The sequence below is a fragment of the Pollicipes pollicipes genome, unplaced genomic scaffold (assembly GCF_011947565.3).
Source record: "Pollicipes pollicipes isolate AB1234 unplaced genomic scaffold, Ppol_2.1 Scaffold_4295;HRSCAF=5057_pilon_pilon_pilon, whole genome shotgun sequence".
NCBI classification, from domain to species: Eukaryota; Metazoa; Arthropoda; class Thecostraca; order Pollicipedomorpha; family Pollicipedidae; genus Pollicipes; species Pollicipes pollicipes.
The window spans coordinates 10,889,365-10,906,476 of NW_023596461.1; the positions used below are offsets into that span (position 1 = coordinate 10,889,365).

The 17,112-nt window shown below is 57.5% G+C and overlaps 2 protein-coding genes across 2 annotated transcripts; one reads left to right on the forward strand and one right to left on the reverse strand.

Moving 5' to 3' along the window:
- The first annotated feature begins 4,880 nt into the window (after positions 1 to 4,880).
- Positions 4,881 to 7,618, forward strand: LOC119096706 (uncharacterized). Its single transcript, XM_037219602.1, has 4 exons — positions 4,881 to 4,913; positions 5,593 to 5,788; positions 6,349 to 6,471; positions 6,865 to 7,618. The coding sequence occupies exons 1-4, from the start codon at positions 4,881 to 4,883 to the stop codon at positions 6,990 to 6,992; spliced, it is 480 nt and encodes a 159-aa protein (XP_037075497.1). The 3' UTR covers positions 6,993 to 7,618.
- A 1,821-nt stretch (positions 7,619 to 9,439) lies between these two features.
- On the reverse strand, positions 9,440 to 12,935 carry LOC119096667 (dnaJ protein homolog 1). The gene is made up of 2 exons (XM_037219559.1): positions 12,816 to 12,935; positions 9,440 to 11,060 (listed from the first exon to the last, which is right to left on the reverse strand). Exon 2 carries the CDS (start codon positions 11,033 to 11,035, stop codon positions 9,977 to 9,979), a length of 1,059 nt encoding a protein of 352 aa, XP_037075454.1. The 5' UTR covers positions 11,036 to 11,060; positions 12,816 to 12,935; the 3' UTR covers positions 9,440 to 9,976.
- Between the last annotated feature and the right edge of the window lie 4,177 nt (positions 12,936 to 17,112).

Consider the following 17,112-nt stretch of genomic DNA (forward strand, 5'->3'; position numbering starts at 1 on the left):
CCGGCGAACGGGGTCGCGTCCCCGTCACCCGAGCCAGCCGTTGGCTGCACTGCCCACCCGCCGAGCCGCAGGAACCAATGTATAGGCGATGGCATAAGGGTTTCTCGTTATCTCCTGCGAAAGCCGGTCCCATATTGTCACAGTGTGGTGCTGCGCCGGCCCATGGTGTGGATCTAGAGCGTCTAGCGTTGCTGGCAAGATGATTGGCCTGTTCGTTCCCTGCAGTTGAGCCGATCGTGGACAAGCCGGTGGTCGAGCAGCAGGACTTCGCGTGCGCGGACCCGGACTGTAACAAGAAATTCCGCAAGGAGAGTTTACTTCAGGTGAGTAGTCGCTCTGGTGACCGCCAGTCTGCTGATTGGCTCTACTGGCGAGTCTATCAGCTGCTAGCCTGCTGATTGGCTCTACTGCCGGGTAGTCTTACGCCCTATGCGCTCATATCCGGGTGGTCTTTGATGTGTAGAAACAACAAACTCGCCGTTCTTTTGTCATGGCGTGGTCGGCGTGCCTTACAGCCCCCATCATCATCATTATTTTGTCGTGGTGAGACATTGAAGTGATTGATTATATGTTTAGCTGTGGTGGAGTTTTGGCGTGAGTTCCAGGTGTGACGGCAGATGCACGCTCCACGCGGGGGACTCTGGGCGTGAACACCTCTGGTCTCTCCAGATGCACATCAAGCACTACCACCCGGAGCTGCGGCACCTGGTGAATGTTCGGGCCGCGAGCGTGGTACGGCTGGCCGAGACACGCTCCATGCAGCATGACCTTGCCCCGGCCGACGAGGCCGTCGCCGAGCCGCCCGGCCGCTCTGCCGGCCGGCTGGCCGCCGCCAGCGAGTCCACGTGGGCGGCGGGGGGCGGCCGTGAAGTGCAGCGCAGCAGCAGCGGCGGCGGTGAGCGGGCGTTGGCGGCGTCGCCACCTCCGGAGCCGCCGCCGCCGCCGCCAGCCGCCGCCAGCCCGCCGCCGCCGCTGCCGGCCAGCCTGCCCGAGGATCCGAAGCTGCTCACGACACCGGTGGTGTCGGTGAGAGCGGAGGAGCGCGCGCTGACCGACTCCCTGCACAGCCCCTCGGCCGAGACCAAGGTCAGTGGAGGCGGCGCGGCACGCACTTCGGCCCAGTGTGCGCAATCCCTCTGCGAGACTTATGATTATGTGCATGCGCAGAACCTGTGTTACTCAGCAGAGACTGAACAGATTGGCCAGGCCGCTGCGGCTGGCCTAACCAGCCGCGTGTGTCGCCCCTGACCGGACCAAACGCTGTGTGTAGTACCTACTGACAGACGGGTTAGCTGCCTCTGGCCAGGGCATCTATATGTTTCCAGGGGGGGGGGGGGGGGGGAGACGGGGAGAACATCAGTGCACGAAACTGGTAAGACCGCTGCGCTGTATGTGTCGTCCGGACGGATCTGATCGTGCCTGCGCGCGTTCCGCCGCTGTTAAGCTGACATGCGGTGTCTGCCGGCAGCCGGCGTCGGCCGGGTCGGCGCCGGGCCGCAGTTTCCGTCGGCCGCGGCGCCGCCAGCCGACAGCCGACGAGCCGGAGCTGGCCGAGCTGATCCAGATCGTCCCCGCTGTCGATTCGGCGGCCAGAGCGGCGCGCCGGCCGCCGGCCGAGGCGCGCGCCGCCCGCCGCCCGCCCGAGCCCGGCCACCTCTCCTCCGACCCGGGCGGTGAGTGTGCTGTCTGCCGGCGCGCGCTGGGCCAGACGGGAGATGGGGTGTCGGCGCGCGCTGACTCCAGAGCTGCGCTGGCGCCGGCTGCTGGGGATGGGCCGGTTGCCGAGGTAGTCCGTGCAGCTGGCGCTGGAGAGGCGGCTCGCTTTCTGTCGCGTGCTGACGTCGACGCTCCCCTGTGTGTCCCGCTTGTGATAGGCTGTTCACCGGATAGCATGGCCCTTGCCAGCTGTCTCCAGTGACCCGAATTTGTCAGCTGTCGGTCGGTGCGTTGGTGCTGATCTGCCGGAGAATAGGCCGACGCCTGATGTTTGCGGACTTGGAGCTATGTGCCTGCCGGCCGCTATGCGGCGGACTGGCTGACTAGAATGTTTGTGTGTGGCCGGCAGATGGCTCTGGCGTGCTACAGTTTTACTCCACGCTGGAGGATGCGGGCCCGCCTGGCTCGCCGGCGCTATCCACCGTGTCTGTGCGCGACACAGGTGAGAGCCAGCCTCCGTCCGGCAATCAGAGCTGGCCACTCCTGCCTCCACTGGCGTTCTTTGCACCCAAGGGCACTGGATCTGGACGAACGCTCGTTTGTGAATGGATTGCCACCATTGTGGACAATTGCTATGCAGTGCGTTCTTTCAGAGTGATCATATCATGCATGCCGAAGTCGTGGTAGCGTGTGCTCCCCCCCCCCCCCTCGGTTTGTAGATCTTGAATCGAGAACATGTTGACCCTTTGGAGCATGTTTTCCTTTTCGCAACAAAAGCTGCCTTCTCTATTGGTCGTTGTCTTCCACGTGTGTGCGTTGTTGTATAATCTGAATGTTTTCTGTCATGGCCTTTGTCTGCGTCTGCACTGCCATCCGCGGTATTGCATCTGTATGCCGTTGTGTCTGTCGTCTGGTTTCAGTGGTCGGCTGGCGTGGTTGATGGACAGCCGATACGGTGGACTCTGTCTCCGTTTGTCCGGCTCAGTGGGTGGACTACTCTCCCTATTTGTCCGGACTCTGTAGGTGGATTCTGTCTCCGTCCAGACTCAGTGAATGGACTTTGTCTCTTTTTGTCCGGACTCATTGGGTGGAGTCTGTCTCTGTCTGGGCTCAGTGGATGGGCTCTGTCTGTTTGTCCGAACTCAGTGGGTGGACTCTGCCTCTGTTTGTCCGGCCTCAGTGGGTGGACTCTGCCTCTGTTTGTCCGGACTCGCCGGGTGGACCCGTCCCTGTTTGTCCGGACTCAGTGGGCTGACGGCGCGCGTGTTGCCGACAGACGCCGCTCCTGATGACGAGCTGCTGAGCGAGTCCGGCGCCGGCGACAAGCTGGAGCAGCACGAGGTCATCCGCTGCGCCTGTGGCCATCAGGAGGAGGACGGCCTCATGATACAGGTGTCTGGCCAAACTCCCGACGGCGGGCTCGGTGGCGTCCCACTCCGCGTCGAAGCAGAGCCTCGTGTGCATCCTGCTGTCTCGTGCCGGCGGTCTTGTACTCGTACGGAAGCCGTCGGCGTCTCACAGCAGTGGCCTTACGCCGGTATGGCGGCGCAAACCGGGCGTTCTGGCTGCACCTGCCGGTCCCACGGAGCCAGGCGCGGCATATCAATAGCCGGTGCATCCCGTGGATCTTACGTACGGCTATGAGCTCGCCTACGTGGCCGCGTATACCGGCGTACTGTGGGATGTATTTTGAACTTTGTCAAACGCCGATGTTTCGTATCCCTGCGACCAGAAGTGACGTGACCAGGTCTGACTCAGCGTCGGCGGCGGGGTGTGTCTCAAGGGTTTGCCGTCTCCGTCCCCCTGACCTGGCTGAACCTGCTATGGCCCTGACTTGGCTAAACCGACCTGGCCTGACTTGGCTAAACCGACCTGGCCTGACTTGGCTAAACAGACCTGGCCTGACCTGACCTGCCCCGGCTTGTCGGCAGTGCGAGCTGTGCCTCTCCTGGCAGCACGGCGTCTGCCTGGGCATCGCCAGCGACGCCGAGGCGCCGCCGCGCTACGTGTGCGCCACCTGCCGGCACCCGTGGCGGGTACGCCACACGCAGCGCTACGTCTGGGATCAGGAGCTGTTCCGCGACGGAGCACTGATGCGGTGAGAGACGCCGCCGGCCGCGGCCCCGGCCCCGGCCCCGGCCCCGGCCCCGGCCCCGGCCCCGGCCCCGGCCCCGGCCCCGGGACGACACTACGCTCTGCCATGGCGTGCGCCAGCGCGCTAGGGGGATGGTATTGATACGCATGATTATAGACAAGTTGTATGGCAGGCTTTTGGTGCTGGCACTGAATACACACAAGGCGTGTGTCACCAACCTGTTCTTGACCATCAGCTTTACCATATGCCATCTATCTTTTCACCATTAACCTTTTCACCATCAACCTCGTCAACACCAGCTCAGTAGAGGGTATAAGCGCTGGCGCTGAACACACCGAGGCATTTGCTATCGCCCTGTTGTTACCAGGCGTCGCTCATAGGCTCGTCACGGCTGACCCGATCGGCCGAGATGCCAACAACCATGTCGTGCTTCCAAGGCCAGTTTGTAACCGTTGTTATTCTTAACGCAGAATAGTCATTATATGTTATGCGAAATTCCACCTGGGACGTTGCGTGGCAGTGTAATGTCTGACACATGAGGGGGCTCGGGGCCAGCCCAGCGGCGGACCGGCGGCGGTACTGACAGCTGGGCGGTGGCTCCGGCAGGCTGCCGTTCGGGGAGGAGGCCTGGCGAGCTGGAGCGCGCCCAGTCGGTGATGCGGGCCGCCTGCGACCTGGTGGCCAACACGCTCTCCCTGCAGGCGGTCATTCGCAGTCTGCGAGCCAAGCTGCACATCGCCAGGTGAGGGGTCGGCCGACCGTCTGCTGCCGGGAGGAGCGCTGGGCCGAAGTGTCGCACAGCGCCTGATGCGGCCTTAGCGTCAGTGTCGCTCCATGGAGGCTAGACTCCGTTTATGTGTTATTTACCACGGACTCTGATGCGAGCCCTTACCTTGGTGAATGGATTGATAGAAATTTCTAGGTATTTAAGTTTGTGTCATCGTCTGGCGGTAGAGCTATGACTCGCAACGTCTGGCATGCGTGTCCAAGGGCACCTGTTAGCCGAGGAGATCCCCGGGTAAATGCAGGTTCGTGGTGGATACTCAACTGAAAAGCACCCCTGTCCATCAAGGGCTGACCTCAGCCACGTGTACGTTTTCAGCGACCTTAACCACCCGAAGCTGTACCTATGGGCTCGGCCGTGGTCTCCGCCTCCGAGCCAGTCGGACCCGCAGCCAGAGCTGACGGCAACGACGGAGAACCAGTCTGGCCCGGTGGCCGTTACTGGAGACCAGTCAGGTCCGGCAGCCCCGGCTGGGAGGGATGCAGAGCTGCTGGCGACGTCTGGTGACCAGCTTCAGCCACTGGCTGCGGCTGTGCACCAGTCGGAGCCGGCAGCCACGACTGGGAATCAATCAGACCCGGTGGCCACGTTTGGCAGCCAACCGGACTTACCAACAGCTACTGGCAACCAACCAGACCTGCCAACGGCTACTGGCAACCAGACAGATCTGCCAACAGCTACTGGCAACCAACCGAACCCTGCGACAACAGCTGGCGGCCAAACGGAACCGGCATCGACAGCTCGCAACCAGTCAGAACCGGCGCCGACGACTGGCGACCAATCGGAACCGGTGCCGACGATCGGCAACCAATCAGAACCGGCGCCGACGATCGGCGACCAATCAGAACCGGCGCCGACGTCCGGCGACCAATCGGCGTCGCTGCTGGGCGCGGCATGGGACAGCCCGGCGCTCCTGGACGCCGTCACGTCGGCGGCCGCCCTGCTGCCGCCGGGGCTCACCAACCACGTGACACCGGCCGACGCTGGCGAGCGCGCAGAGTCGGCGCCGGAGCCGGGCGCGGCGGCGAATGGCGTGTCGCGGCCGGGCGGCCCTGAGGCGGACCCGCTGGCCTCGCTCTCCAGCGACCAGACGGCGCTGCTGACGGCCGCCACGCTGGCCGCCGCCGGCCGGCCCGAGCCGGACGCCGAAGACCCGCTCACCGGCGTGCTGGACGCCATCGCCGGCCTGCTTCCCTCGCAGAGCGAGCTCGACCAGCTGATGGAGGGCTCCGAGCCGACGCCAGCGCCGCCCGGTCAGTAGCGCCCGCTGCCAAACGCGGGGTGCTGCTGCACGGTCTTGGAGGGACTTGACCTTAAGTTATCATCGACTGTTATGCCGCGGCTGCCCCCCGCCCCCGCAGGGTTCGTGAGATAAGCAGGACGTTGTTGAATTCGCTCAACGGTTGCGAAAGCAATACTAGCGGGAAGAAAGTACCAAATAACGAGGATAACCTCGTTATTTATAATAACGAGGATAACCTCGATAACCTCGGATAACCAATAAACGAGGATAACGAGGATAAACAAATAACGAGGATAAATAGGAGGAAAACCCAGCAAAAGGAAAGCTACCAAATAAATCGAGATAATGTTCTGAAATTTCGTATGCGCTTAACCCACAACGGTTTTGTCCGGTACTTATTTTCACATCCGTGGTGGCCGGACTGTGCCCTACCATGGAAACTCTCATTAGCCATTTCACCTCATTCGTGAGCATTCACTCTGTGTTGTTCTGGATTGGGTTGTCTGCTCGAGCTGGGATCTGTACACGACTCAACCAGCTGACCTGACCTGACCTCTGCCCTGCATGCAGTGGCGCCGGTGGGCGAGGCACGCATAGACCCGGCCACCTGCCAAGTCAACCTGCTGAACCATCTGATGCAGATGCAGCTGGCCCTGCAGCAGCGTCTGGACACGGTCGAGCAGCACCTCACGGGTAGGTGACGCCGTGCGCCAGCGGACGCTATCGGCCCGGGCTCCGGTGGCGGCGGCGCCCCACGACTCCTCGGCTGGCGTCACGCACTCCAGCTGGTGTCGCCGGCTGCCTCTCGCTTTGTCAGTCCCGTCTCTGTGCCTGCGTTATGCGTTTCTACTGTAGCGCTTTTTAGGCTGAGGCATGCCGGACGCTGTTGCGCCTGTCGCCGACTCCGCAGATGCGCTCGGCGCTTGTTTTTCGGTGACGTTTCCTGCTGTAGCGTGCCAGATGCGGCTTGTCGGCGCCGTGTGCCGACAAGCCGCGTCTGGCACGCTCGTGTCGTGTGGCGGTCACACCTGGTCGCCTCTGCGGGCTCCTGTCAGCCGCGCTCAGTCGGCGGCGTCCGCTCCGCAGCGCTGGAGAAGGTGGCCGACCTGGACGCCTCCTGGGGCGGCGAGCAGCCCGGCGGCAGCGCGCGCCAGCTGCTGCAGACCGTGCTGCGGGACGTCCAGCTGGTGGAGCGCATGGCTCAGACCAGCTGACGGGCCAGCACCAGGCCCGGCTGAGGCCGGCGGAGCGGCGCGGGCGCCGGCTGCTGCAGACCGTGCTGCGGGACGTCCAGCTGGTGGAGCGCATGGCTCAGATCAGCTGACGGGCCAGCACCAGGCCCGGCTGAGGCCGGCGGCGCGGCACCGGCGCCGGCTGGGGACCGTGCCCGCGGCGGGGCGGCTGCAGCCGGCGAGGAACACGCTGCGGTGCTCTGTTCGCGCCTCCCGTGCGAGTCATCTGAGCGTGTGGACGTTGGTAATGATGATTGCAGTGCAAGCCTGTTGTCGGGGTGAGCTGCGCTGAATAGTCGGGACATCTTTATTGTTTGTATTGAAGGTTTTGTGGCCATTCAGCGTTTGCTTTCGTGGACACCTCTTGGTGGTTATAAGTGCAAAGAGTGTGAAACTTATGTGTTTTTGTCATCTCACAGCTGGTCGTAAAAAGCGTGTTTGCCGTTGGGCGCCGGAGTCCAACTCGGCTTGTTGTGCGGGGCTGCACTGCCTGTGTTACTTGTGCAGGGCTATACTACTTGTGCTGCTCACGCGGGCCTGTGGCTACAATGCCGTATTGCGTTGAATGACTTGCTTTTCGCAAAATAAATTGATGCCTCTGTTCCTTTGAAGTTCGCGATGGCCATATTGTATCACAGTATATTCCTTGGAAAACATGGAGCAAACATCGCATACACGGTAATAAACAATTCGCCTCTTATACTAGCTCCAATCAGAAGCTAGTCATGATTGCGCCCACGAAAATTATGTCATTGTTAACCAATGAGAAGCGAGTATGACACCGTACGATCGGCTGCTCAACCAGTTATGTGGTGCAAATTGGTTAGAAAAATAAGCAGAATATGGGATCGCCTTGGACCTATCTGATGCAACTGCCGAGGCGCTGGAGGTGACTTTCAAACAAGTATCGAATCACATGGCGGATGGTATGCATAGTTATGTTCTGACGGAAAAGATGGCATGCGGCAAATGATCCGTTCGTCGGATGCCTGGGCTAGGACGGAGACTAGTCTAGTAGCAGCACATAACCCATCCGGGGCGGGCTGGCATAGGGTCGCAAAGTGGACTGGTTTGATGATGAAAAGTGGGCCTTGTGACACCTCCGTTACAAAGTCGTATGCTGACACTATTAACTCATTGGAGGGTCTCGGCTTTGGCGGCCTCGCTGAATACTACAGTCGTACCGTCGCCCATTACGGGAGGTGCGTCCCGAGCCCGCCCGACTCGTGTTCCGAGCGCATGGCGCCTGAGATAATCACCCACGCTTAACGACCCCACACTTGTGTTTCGCCGGGCCCGTGCAGAGCGCCGAGCACTCGTCGCGGGGACGGTAACCAGTGGCCTCCGATTAGTGGTCGGGTTACAGCTCGGGGGCGCCGGTGTGCGGGCTGGGGTCGGGGCCGTGTGACTGCGCCAGGCTCGCTCGGGCAGAGGTCGGGCGGTCGGTGGTGGCCTACGTGACCGGGAATGGTGGCACGGCAGGAGGCGAGCTGGAACACGTCTGAATGACGTATCGATGAGTCGTTACCTTCCGTGACTGAAGTGGGGGAGAGGAAGGAGGAATATCCCGAGAAATCAGGGGAGGAGCAACGACTTTTGAGCGGCCATATGCCATAGGAACCGTGCTAGATTTCTACACGGTGAGGGGTGGGGACGGGCTGCTGCTCCCCCTTCCCTTCCCCTGTTCCTGGGCCACCATCCGAGATGAAGGTGCATTTAGTCGATCACCGATATTTCCCATGCAAGATCATAGATGTCGACATCGGCCCAATATTCGATTCGGTGCGCCTGTCAGGAAGGCAGCCAGTATGTTCCGTGCCGTTTCTCAATAACGAGCCACGTACCACCGACGCACGGCTGTGACCGAAGCGGCGCAGACACTGGCCGAGCGAAGCAGCGACTGAAGCCCCGCCCCGCCGCCATGTAGGTCAGACGGCCGCGCGCCGCTCACGGCCAGCCGCGGCGGCGCGTGCCAGCCGCTAATGCGGCGGCCCGACAACCTGACGTGCGCCTGTTTTGTACTACGGCTTTGTTAGAGTTGATCACAGACCGCGGCCGCCGTCCGCCGCGTACCCGGAGCTCTGCATGCCAGCGTGGTCATGCAAGCCACCGGCGCGGCCGACAGGCTCGGGTGGTTACAGATCACCAGTGTCCTCATCCCTGCTAGCAAACCCCGCGCATTGGACGTGGCGACGCCCTCGCTGCTCGCGCGTGAGGAAGCGGCGGGAGGCTTGCCAACAACTCCCAGGCCCGGTGTGCGTCCAGACACGTCTGAGCCGCCGCCGTCGATCATGGCAGGCGGGCGTCCGCCCATCGCCGCTGGACAAAACATGGCCCGATCTCGAAAAGAGCGCGTGAGTCGATCATGGCAGGCGGGCGTCCGCCCACCGCCGCTGGACAAAACATGGTCCGATCTCGAAAAGAGCGCGTGAGAAACAAGTTTATTCGATAACCCACACAACCTTCCCAGCGCATAATTGTATATGGTTCCTCGCGTCACCGACCGTCACGGGGAGAATAAGTGGTAAATGTAATATCACGAACCACATAGTGGACAGGCAAATGAAAACACCCACACAAGCTCATATGGATGTGGAAACACAATTCACAGTACGGCTCACACATCGCCCCCGCGGGATTTCCCCATACGTCGGCTAACACACCTGGTCCTTTGGACAACTCCTCTCACAGAACTACCACGTGTGGTCCTCGGGACGTGTCCCCTCTCAGAGGACTGACCAGCACCTCCCGCCGTCATATCAGCGGGGTAGCTGGCGTGATCCGGCCAGCGTCCAGCGCCTCCACCAGAGTCCGGCGCCGAGCCTCACGCGCGCACCTGCAGCAGCGCCCCCGTCTGGCACATAGCCAGGAGCCTCCGCGGAGGCGCCGATCCTGCCGTCGCCGCAGCCTGGGGCCCGACGGGGCGCCTCCTGCGACGCCCGCCCAATCCCACCCGGCCCGTAAGCTCACAAGATACTGGACAGGATCTCCTTGGCGCTGCCCGACAGCGAGTCGGGGAACTTGATGTCGAACGTGACGATGAGGTCGCCGCGCCGATTCGGCTCCTTGGGGAGGGGCAGACCGCGCCCCTGCAGGCGCCGGGTCGTGTTAGGCTTGATGACCTCTCGTGACAGGTCGAGCGGCACCTTTTCGCCGGCGAGCGTCGGGATCTGCACCACAGTGCCGCACAGCGCGTCGCGCAGCCTCACCGGGCACGTGTACCGGATGTTGGACTCGTCACGCTTGAACAGCGGGTGCGGCTTGTCGCGGATGATGAACACGATGTCGGCCGGGATCTTGCTCGGGCCCTGGTCGCCCTCGCGCTGGAACGTGATCTTGGTGCCGGCCTTCCATCCGGGCTTGACGTTGATGGTGAGCACCTTGTCCTCGCGGCGCGACGTCACGCCGTCCGGGTTCATCACCTTGCGCGAGATCTTCATCTTCTTGGTGCAGCCGCGCGCGATGTCGTCCAGCGCGACGTAGAGGTCGTGCTCGACGGCCGGGTCCTGCTGCTTCTGACGCTGCTTCGGGGAGCCGGTGTTGAACGACTGCGAGCGGAAGGCGTTGGGCCGCTGCTGGCCCATGCTGTAGAACTGGCTCTGGCCGTCGTCCATCTCCTCGTCGAAGATGACGCCGCCACCCGGGCCCATGCCGCTCGTGAAGAACGTCTCGAACGGGTTGTTGCCGCCGAAGAACTGGGCGAACGTAGCGCGCGGGTCGCCGTGGAAGGTGTACGTGTAGCCGCCGGGGCCGCCCGGGCCGCCTGGGCCGCCGCCGCCCATGCCCGGCCCACCACCCATGTTACCCTTCAGGCCCTCCTCGCCATACCTGTCATACACCTCTTTCTTTTTCTTGTCACTCAGCACCTCGTAAGCCTCGGCGACGTCCTTGAACTTCTCCTCTGCACCAGCACTTTTGTTCTTGTCTGGGTGGTACTTGAGGGCCATCTTCCTGTAAGCTTTCTTGATTTCATCTTCTGATGCATTGCGACCAATGCCCAGCACTTGGTAAAAGTCCTTTCCCATGCTGCTTGAAGTTGTTCTCCGCTTACTGAAAGCAAGAAGCAAAAAGGTATCAGCTTGGTTCCAGCTATAATGATGCAATGCATTTCATACATATTGAAGGACAGATTATCATTTCTACATAAAACCATAGGATAACATCCATATACAAGCCCTGGCCATTTCCAAGTTGAAGTCATAAGATCTTTAAATACTATAAATGACACAAAATTTTGCTACTTGATTTGATTGCATTGGACAGTGTACTGTGCATGATAAGTTTCTCAAACACTAATAATATTCTTGGGAACTCTGAACAATTTTGGTGGGCCCCACAGTGGTGCACATCTTGCATCCCACACAAGTCCTGAGAGAGGACTGTTGCCTCATGGCTGCTTCCTTACATCCACCCCTTGTTTAAATAAGTGGCAGTAAAGTTGAGGATAAGAGCAAGAGAAGCTTTATATAGTTTGCAGACCAATAGAGGAAGTGGGAGCACAGTTACAAAAGGGAGTAGCATAAGGAGTAGGAGAGCATTGCTGCTGGAGCAAGGATGATAGGAGCAAAAGGGTTTGGCAGTAGGAGTGTAGGAGTATAGTCAGGTCTAGAAAGAGTGAGTAGGTTTGGCAGCAGGAGCAGGAGTGTGAGAATCATTAGCCCTGAGAGTGAGTAGGTTTGGCAATAGGAGCAGGAGAGGTTAGGTCTAGGAGTGAGTATGTTTGGCAGTAGGAGTGGCAGGGTGGTTATGTCTAGGTGTGACAGTGTGATGGTGTGTGAGTGATGATAGTAATAGTGATAGACTGGCTTAACTGAAGAAGTAGGACTGTGGTTAGTTCTAGGCCCATGAGCTTGAGAAGGATTGGAATAGTAGCATTAGAAGCATGGTTGGGGCTAGGAGTACGCATGGAGATGACAGGCTTGTTGGATGAAGAATTCAGGTGAAAAATGGCATTTGTAAACAGGTTATCTGATGTCAAAATCAACTGGCTTTTCATGATATCTTATCATTATCATGAGGTATTAGGGTGGACTCTTGCAATAACTAATGCTATTTTAACATCTTGCAATGCTTGGCTGAATCAATACACAAAAACCAAGCACTTAGCCTGTCAATGACCCAAAAATACATGAAAAGACCATGAAAAAGTGCTAAAACAAAGTCCAGTGGGAAATGATTGTTTAACATTTTGAGAGCATGAATCTCAATTTGCTTGCTGGCATGCACAGCACCATACATGAAGGCATTGTCAAGGGGCAGGAAAAAGAGCAACCCTCCCTTGTAGACTGTATATTTTTTACTCGCACCAAGGGTGTGCACTTCCTAGAGGCAAAATTTCTGAAAGCACCTTGGGCTTTAAGGTCAACCAAGAAGTCTCTGCTACCCTGAAATGGGGCCACACCTGAAAGAGAGGGCTAAATCCAAAGTTTATTTCAGAACTTTTAATGTACCAATGCAGTTCCCTCATGTTCACGAACCCTATGTTCTTTCCGACTTACAGCTGCTCAGCCTTTGGTAAAATTTACGCAATGCATGTAATAGGCAGTTCATTCATTAGCAGCAATATTTGTGCATAGTCAGGATTACACAATGTTATGTAACTGGATGTTAATTGCATGACTGATATGCATTGGACCTCTATTTGAAATACGCATGTCCACCAACCACACAGACCAGCAAAGACTGCAATGTGGGGAAGGGTTCCATGCCCACTCCAAACCCCCCTATACTGTTGCTCGTTTCCGATGTTTGCCCCTTCAACCAGAATCAATACGAAACAAGTCATCAACGCACTTTCAAACTCACCTCCAAAAGCAGCTTATCTATATGAAAAGACGCCTGACCAGGTCAGAGACTTGTAGCAGCTGTCCGCCCTCACTCCCACCCGCGGATCGGCCGTTGAACTATTTCCACGGCGACGGCGGCGTCGGATATAAGCCCTCTGTCGTAGGTTCTAGAAACTACGGGAAAAGTGGCGCAGCTTCCAGACTGGGTATACTAGTGTCATCTAGCGTGCATCTATGGCAATTTGAGTTTCATTGTACACACTAGTCTACACCTTTCGATGGGAAACAGGTTTACGTGGTTTCCAAGTGCGCTGATCCTCATTCAGGCATGAGACCCACAACCGGGGAGGTGGCGGGGTTGGTGGCAGAGAATGAGTGCCCGCCAACTTTCCCAGATGGCAGTAATAGACTTATTCGTTGGAGAAAAAACCAGGAGGATGGAGATCTAGTATATACATGTTTCCATTCTCCTGGTTTTCCCCCAGGAATAAGCCTATTACTACTGTCTTATCTATGTGAATAATGTTCCTCGCTATTGCACTAAACAACTTATAAATTTCCCAGAGATCAACATCACGCCGTGGTCGTGCTTGGAAGTAGTGGCGCTCACGGGGGGTACAGGGGTGCGTGCATCCACCCCCTCGGATCCCGATTTGAGGGGCCAGACGGTCCCGAAAAGGGCGGCCGGAGACCGTTTTAAGAAGTCCCGGCCCACGGCCGGGCACTTAAATGCCAGTCAGAGGCCCCTTTGAGCCGACCGAGGGTCCGCTGAGTCGATATAAGGGCTTCATATGTTGGTCAGGGACCACAAGTACCGCACAGTCGGCTGCGTGCCGGCATGGGCCTCAGGGCCCATTTTGCAAGCAGAGACGAATCCGGGGACAGCAGCTTACATTTTTCAGGGTCCAAGCATCTGAAAGGAGCCATCCGTGTCTGGCAGGGGCCCTGTGTTGGAAACTAGGATGTCGAATCGGCTCCAAGCAGCATTCGAGAAGCCGAAGAGAGCCTGAACGGCCACCGGGATCGCCTAGACGGGCTCGATTGGAGGGCCTAAGGGACATGAATGAATGACAGGAGTCTTATGATCAGGGCCCGACCCGCGGGGAAGGGCCCCTAAAATGACAGTCAGGAGCACTTTTGCGCCGATCGGGAATCCCCTGAGTCGACAAGGACCTCTGTCGATCAGGCACCATCAGTGTCGCACAGTCGACTCCTTTTCGCCATGGGCCTGAGACCTCTAAAGCAGCCACAAAGCCGGGGCCAACGATTTACTTTGGTCTGGGTCTGTGTGTCTGTCAGGGGTCGCAGTACCTAACAGGGGGTCTTGTGTTGGCAAGGGACCCCGAGCCAACCAAGGGCAGTGTGCAATGAGGCCTGGAGAAGGGCCAAGGTCCTAACTGGAGGGCGGGAAAGCTTGAAGAGTTGGCGGAGGGTCACATCAAAGATATCGGCCCACAGGGCCGTGATCTGAAATATCATTCGGAGGACCTCTCGCACCGACTGAGGACCCCCTGAGGCGAAACGGACCTCTATGTCGGCCAGAGACCATCAATACCAAACAGTTGACTCCATGTTGGTCTGAGCTCTGAGTCCTCGTTCAGGCATGAGACCCGCAACAGAAGAGGTGGTGGAGGTACGAGCAAAGAATGGGTTCCTCCAAATTTCCCAGATATCAACATTACGCTTTGGTCGTGCATGGAAGCAGTGGCACACGCAGGGGGCACAGGGCGCGCGTGCCCATACCCCCGACCCCCTTAGGTCCTGCATTTTCCATGCGGGAGCGAGGCCGGGTCCTGCGATTTGCATAGGTCTGGATCCTCGGAAGAGGAAGGGACCCTGCTTCGGTCAGGGGCCTACAGTGCGCAATAGGGACCATGTGTCGGTAACTGGAACCAAGCCGGTTACTTTTCTTTTTTGAGGAGACATGAAAAGGGACCAAAGGGTACCTCGAAAGGTCAAAGATCAAGGTCCCGATTGGAAGGCTGAGAGTCCCGAAGGAGCCGAAGAACTGACCGCAGGTCACATTAAAGACAGCTCCCGTCCGTAGGGCGGTAACATCAAATATGTCTGTCATAATCATAGCCATAGGGCCTCTTGCATCGATTGGGAACCCTTGGGCAGGTGTACCCGAACTTCGACCAGAGACCACCAGCACCAAACTGTCGCCTCCGTATCGGTCTGAGCTCTTGGGGTCAATTTTCCAAGCACGAACAAGGCCGGACCTCGATTTGCATTGATAAAATGACTGACTTAATTGTCAGTCAGGGGGCCTCTATAAGGGCCTTCTTATTAGGGTCCTCTATGGCGATGAAAAACGGCCTCAACACAGAGCCAACAAGTCGACTCCTTGTCGGTATGAGCTCTGGGACCCATTTCCCGAGCATCAGCAAGGTAGGGACCCTGAGATCAACAATGAGCTGGGCCCCTGACACAGTGAGTGGCTCCTGAGTCGGTCCGGGGCCTTCAGTTCCCAACAGGGGTCCTGTGTCGGGAAGTAGCCCCGAGACGGCCAGAAGCCTGGTTAAAGAGGGTCCAAAGGATCTCCCGAGACAAAAAGATCAGGGGCCCAATTGGAAGGCTGAAGGACCTGAAGGGCTGGCTGAAGGTCACGATGGCTCGTCACACGGCCCGGAGAGCCGTCATCTCACATACCAGTTGGAGAGCCTCTTGCGCCTATTTTAAACCCCTGTGATAAGCGCGTTTCTCTATTTCGTCCACAAATCACCAACATCGAATAGTTGGCTCCGTGTCGGTCTGAGCTTTGGGGACCTCTCCCCAATGTAGAGACGGGGCCGAGCCGAGAAAAATAGACGTCAAATACGGTATTCTCGTGCCATTATTGACTAATCTGCCACCTATGCAGCGAAAGCAGAACATGTATGTATATATATATATATATATATATATATATATATATATATATATATATCACTAAATGCTCTCAGAAAGAAAAACACCTTGGTTTATCGACTGGTTCTGATCAGGAAGATAGGTGTCGGTCCTAGTCAATCAAACCCGGTCTGAACCAAAAAAGACGGTTTTAGGCAGAATGTTATGGCCTGACACGTACAGAATAGAGCCTTTGTGAAAATGTTTGCATGCACTGTCAGAATGATATATTAGATATAAGGTATGATCTCTCGATCTTATCAACAGCCATGTCGATCAAGGACATATAAGATAAAGCCTGGCGACTGGACGCGTCATCAGAATGGCCGTGTCACCAAATGGCGCAACCAACGCTGTGGCCCATGATAGAAGTTGGTATAAGCGAGGAAGGCCTTGAGTTCAGTGTTTCGGCGTTATGAGATGGGAGTTCTAATGTTGAAATAATCGACCTTCAGCACACAAGGAGGTAGTGCCAGGTGAGGAGCATTGGGGGCTTATTGGAGCATTGGGGGCATTGTGGACACTGGGGAGGAATCAGCATTGAAGGCGATAAGCCCCTCTCCTCCCGAAAGTATATGAAGTGACACCCTGCTGCTGTTTAGTCAAGGCACAAATATCTGTCGGAGCCGTCGTCATCCTTTTCGAAAGTCGCAACTGCTCCTTCTTTATCTTAAAACCGCATGTGTCAGCCGAGATGAACTGAAAACCAAAGTGGCTTCGCTGGCGACAGCCACAGATGTTCAGTCTCCAACCAGTTACGGCGAAAAAGCCGTGTGTCAGCTGGAGATTCCGCTTAGGTCATGTGGACAGCAACACTAACTTCGACAAAATTCAACTTTGGGCCTAAAGCGTATACTGGACGTTTGGGAGCCAGCCACGCCCTGGCCCCTTCTGCCGCCGGCACCAGCGATTATTGCGCGCGCTGTGGTCAGACTGTGCAGAGCATAACTACCATTTTCAAATACGGGTCTACCCATGCATCACCAGGAGACCAAGGACAAACTTGAAAGATTGGCGTAGGACATTATGCTGTGGCCGACCTGTTCCCCGCCTGTGAGAAGATCACGGCTTTCGGCTCGGAGGACCACGCTTCGTGACATCACACTCCAATGGCGTGCCATGAATTCAGAACATTCTGCAGTACATTAGTAATGCCCCCTACAAGGCTGAAGTGTTGTAACGGCGGCGCATCGGCTTACCCCTGATCAGGCAGCCGTCCTTGGTCCGATCTTATCTTCACCACGGCTACTGACGTACGCTGTACGATGCCTTACACTAGGCACAATCTTGATTAAAAACGTCTAGATTACTGTTTTTTTCTGATCACACGTCAACTTCCTTTATTTTTTCTTTCGTTGGAAACCCAGCGAGTAGGCAGCAAACGCAGCAGTATCATGCCGGCTCTCACTGAGAACACAACTGCTCTC

What these genes read in the sequence shown, in the direction of transcription:
- LOC119096706 (XM_037219602.1), top strand. Translation starts at nt 4,881, where the DNA reads ATGGGCTCGGCCGTGGTCTCCGCCTCCGAGCCA. An exon ending in TGGTCTCCGCCTCCGAGCCA is followed by an intron (nt 4,914 to 5,592) that starts GTCGGACCCGCA and finishes GGCGGCCCTGAG; the next exon opens with GCGGACCCGCTGGCCTCGCT. An exon ending in GGTCGAGCAGCACCTCACGG is followed by an intron (nt 6,472 to 6,864) that starts GTAGGTGACGCC and finishes TCCGCTCCGCAG; the next exon opens with CGCTGGAGAAGGTGGCCGAC.
- LOC119096667 (XM_037219559.1), bottom strand. Translation starts at nt 11,035, where the DNA reads ATGGGAAAGGACTTTTACCAAGTGCTGGGCATTGGTCGCAATGCATCA.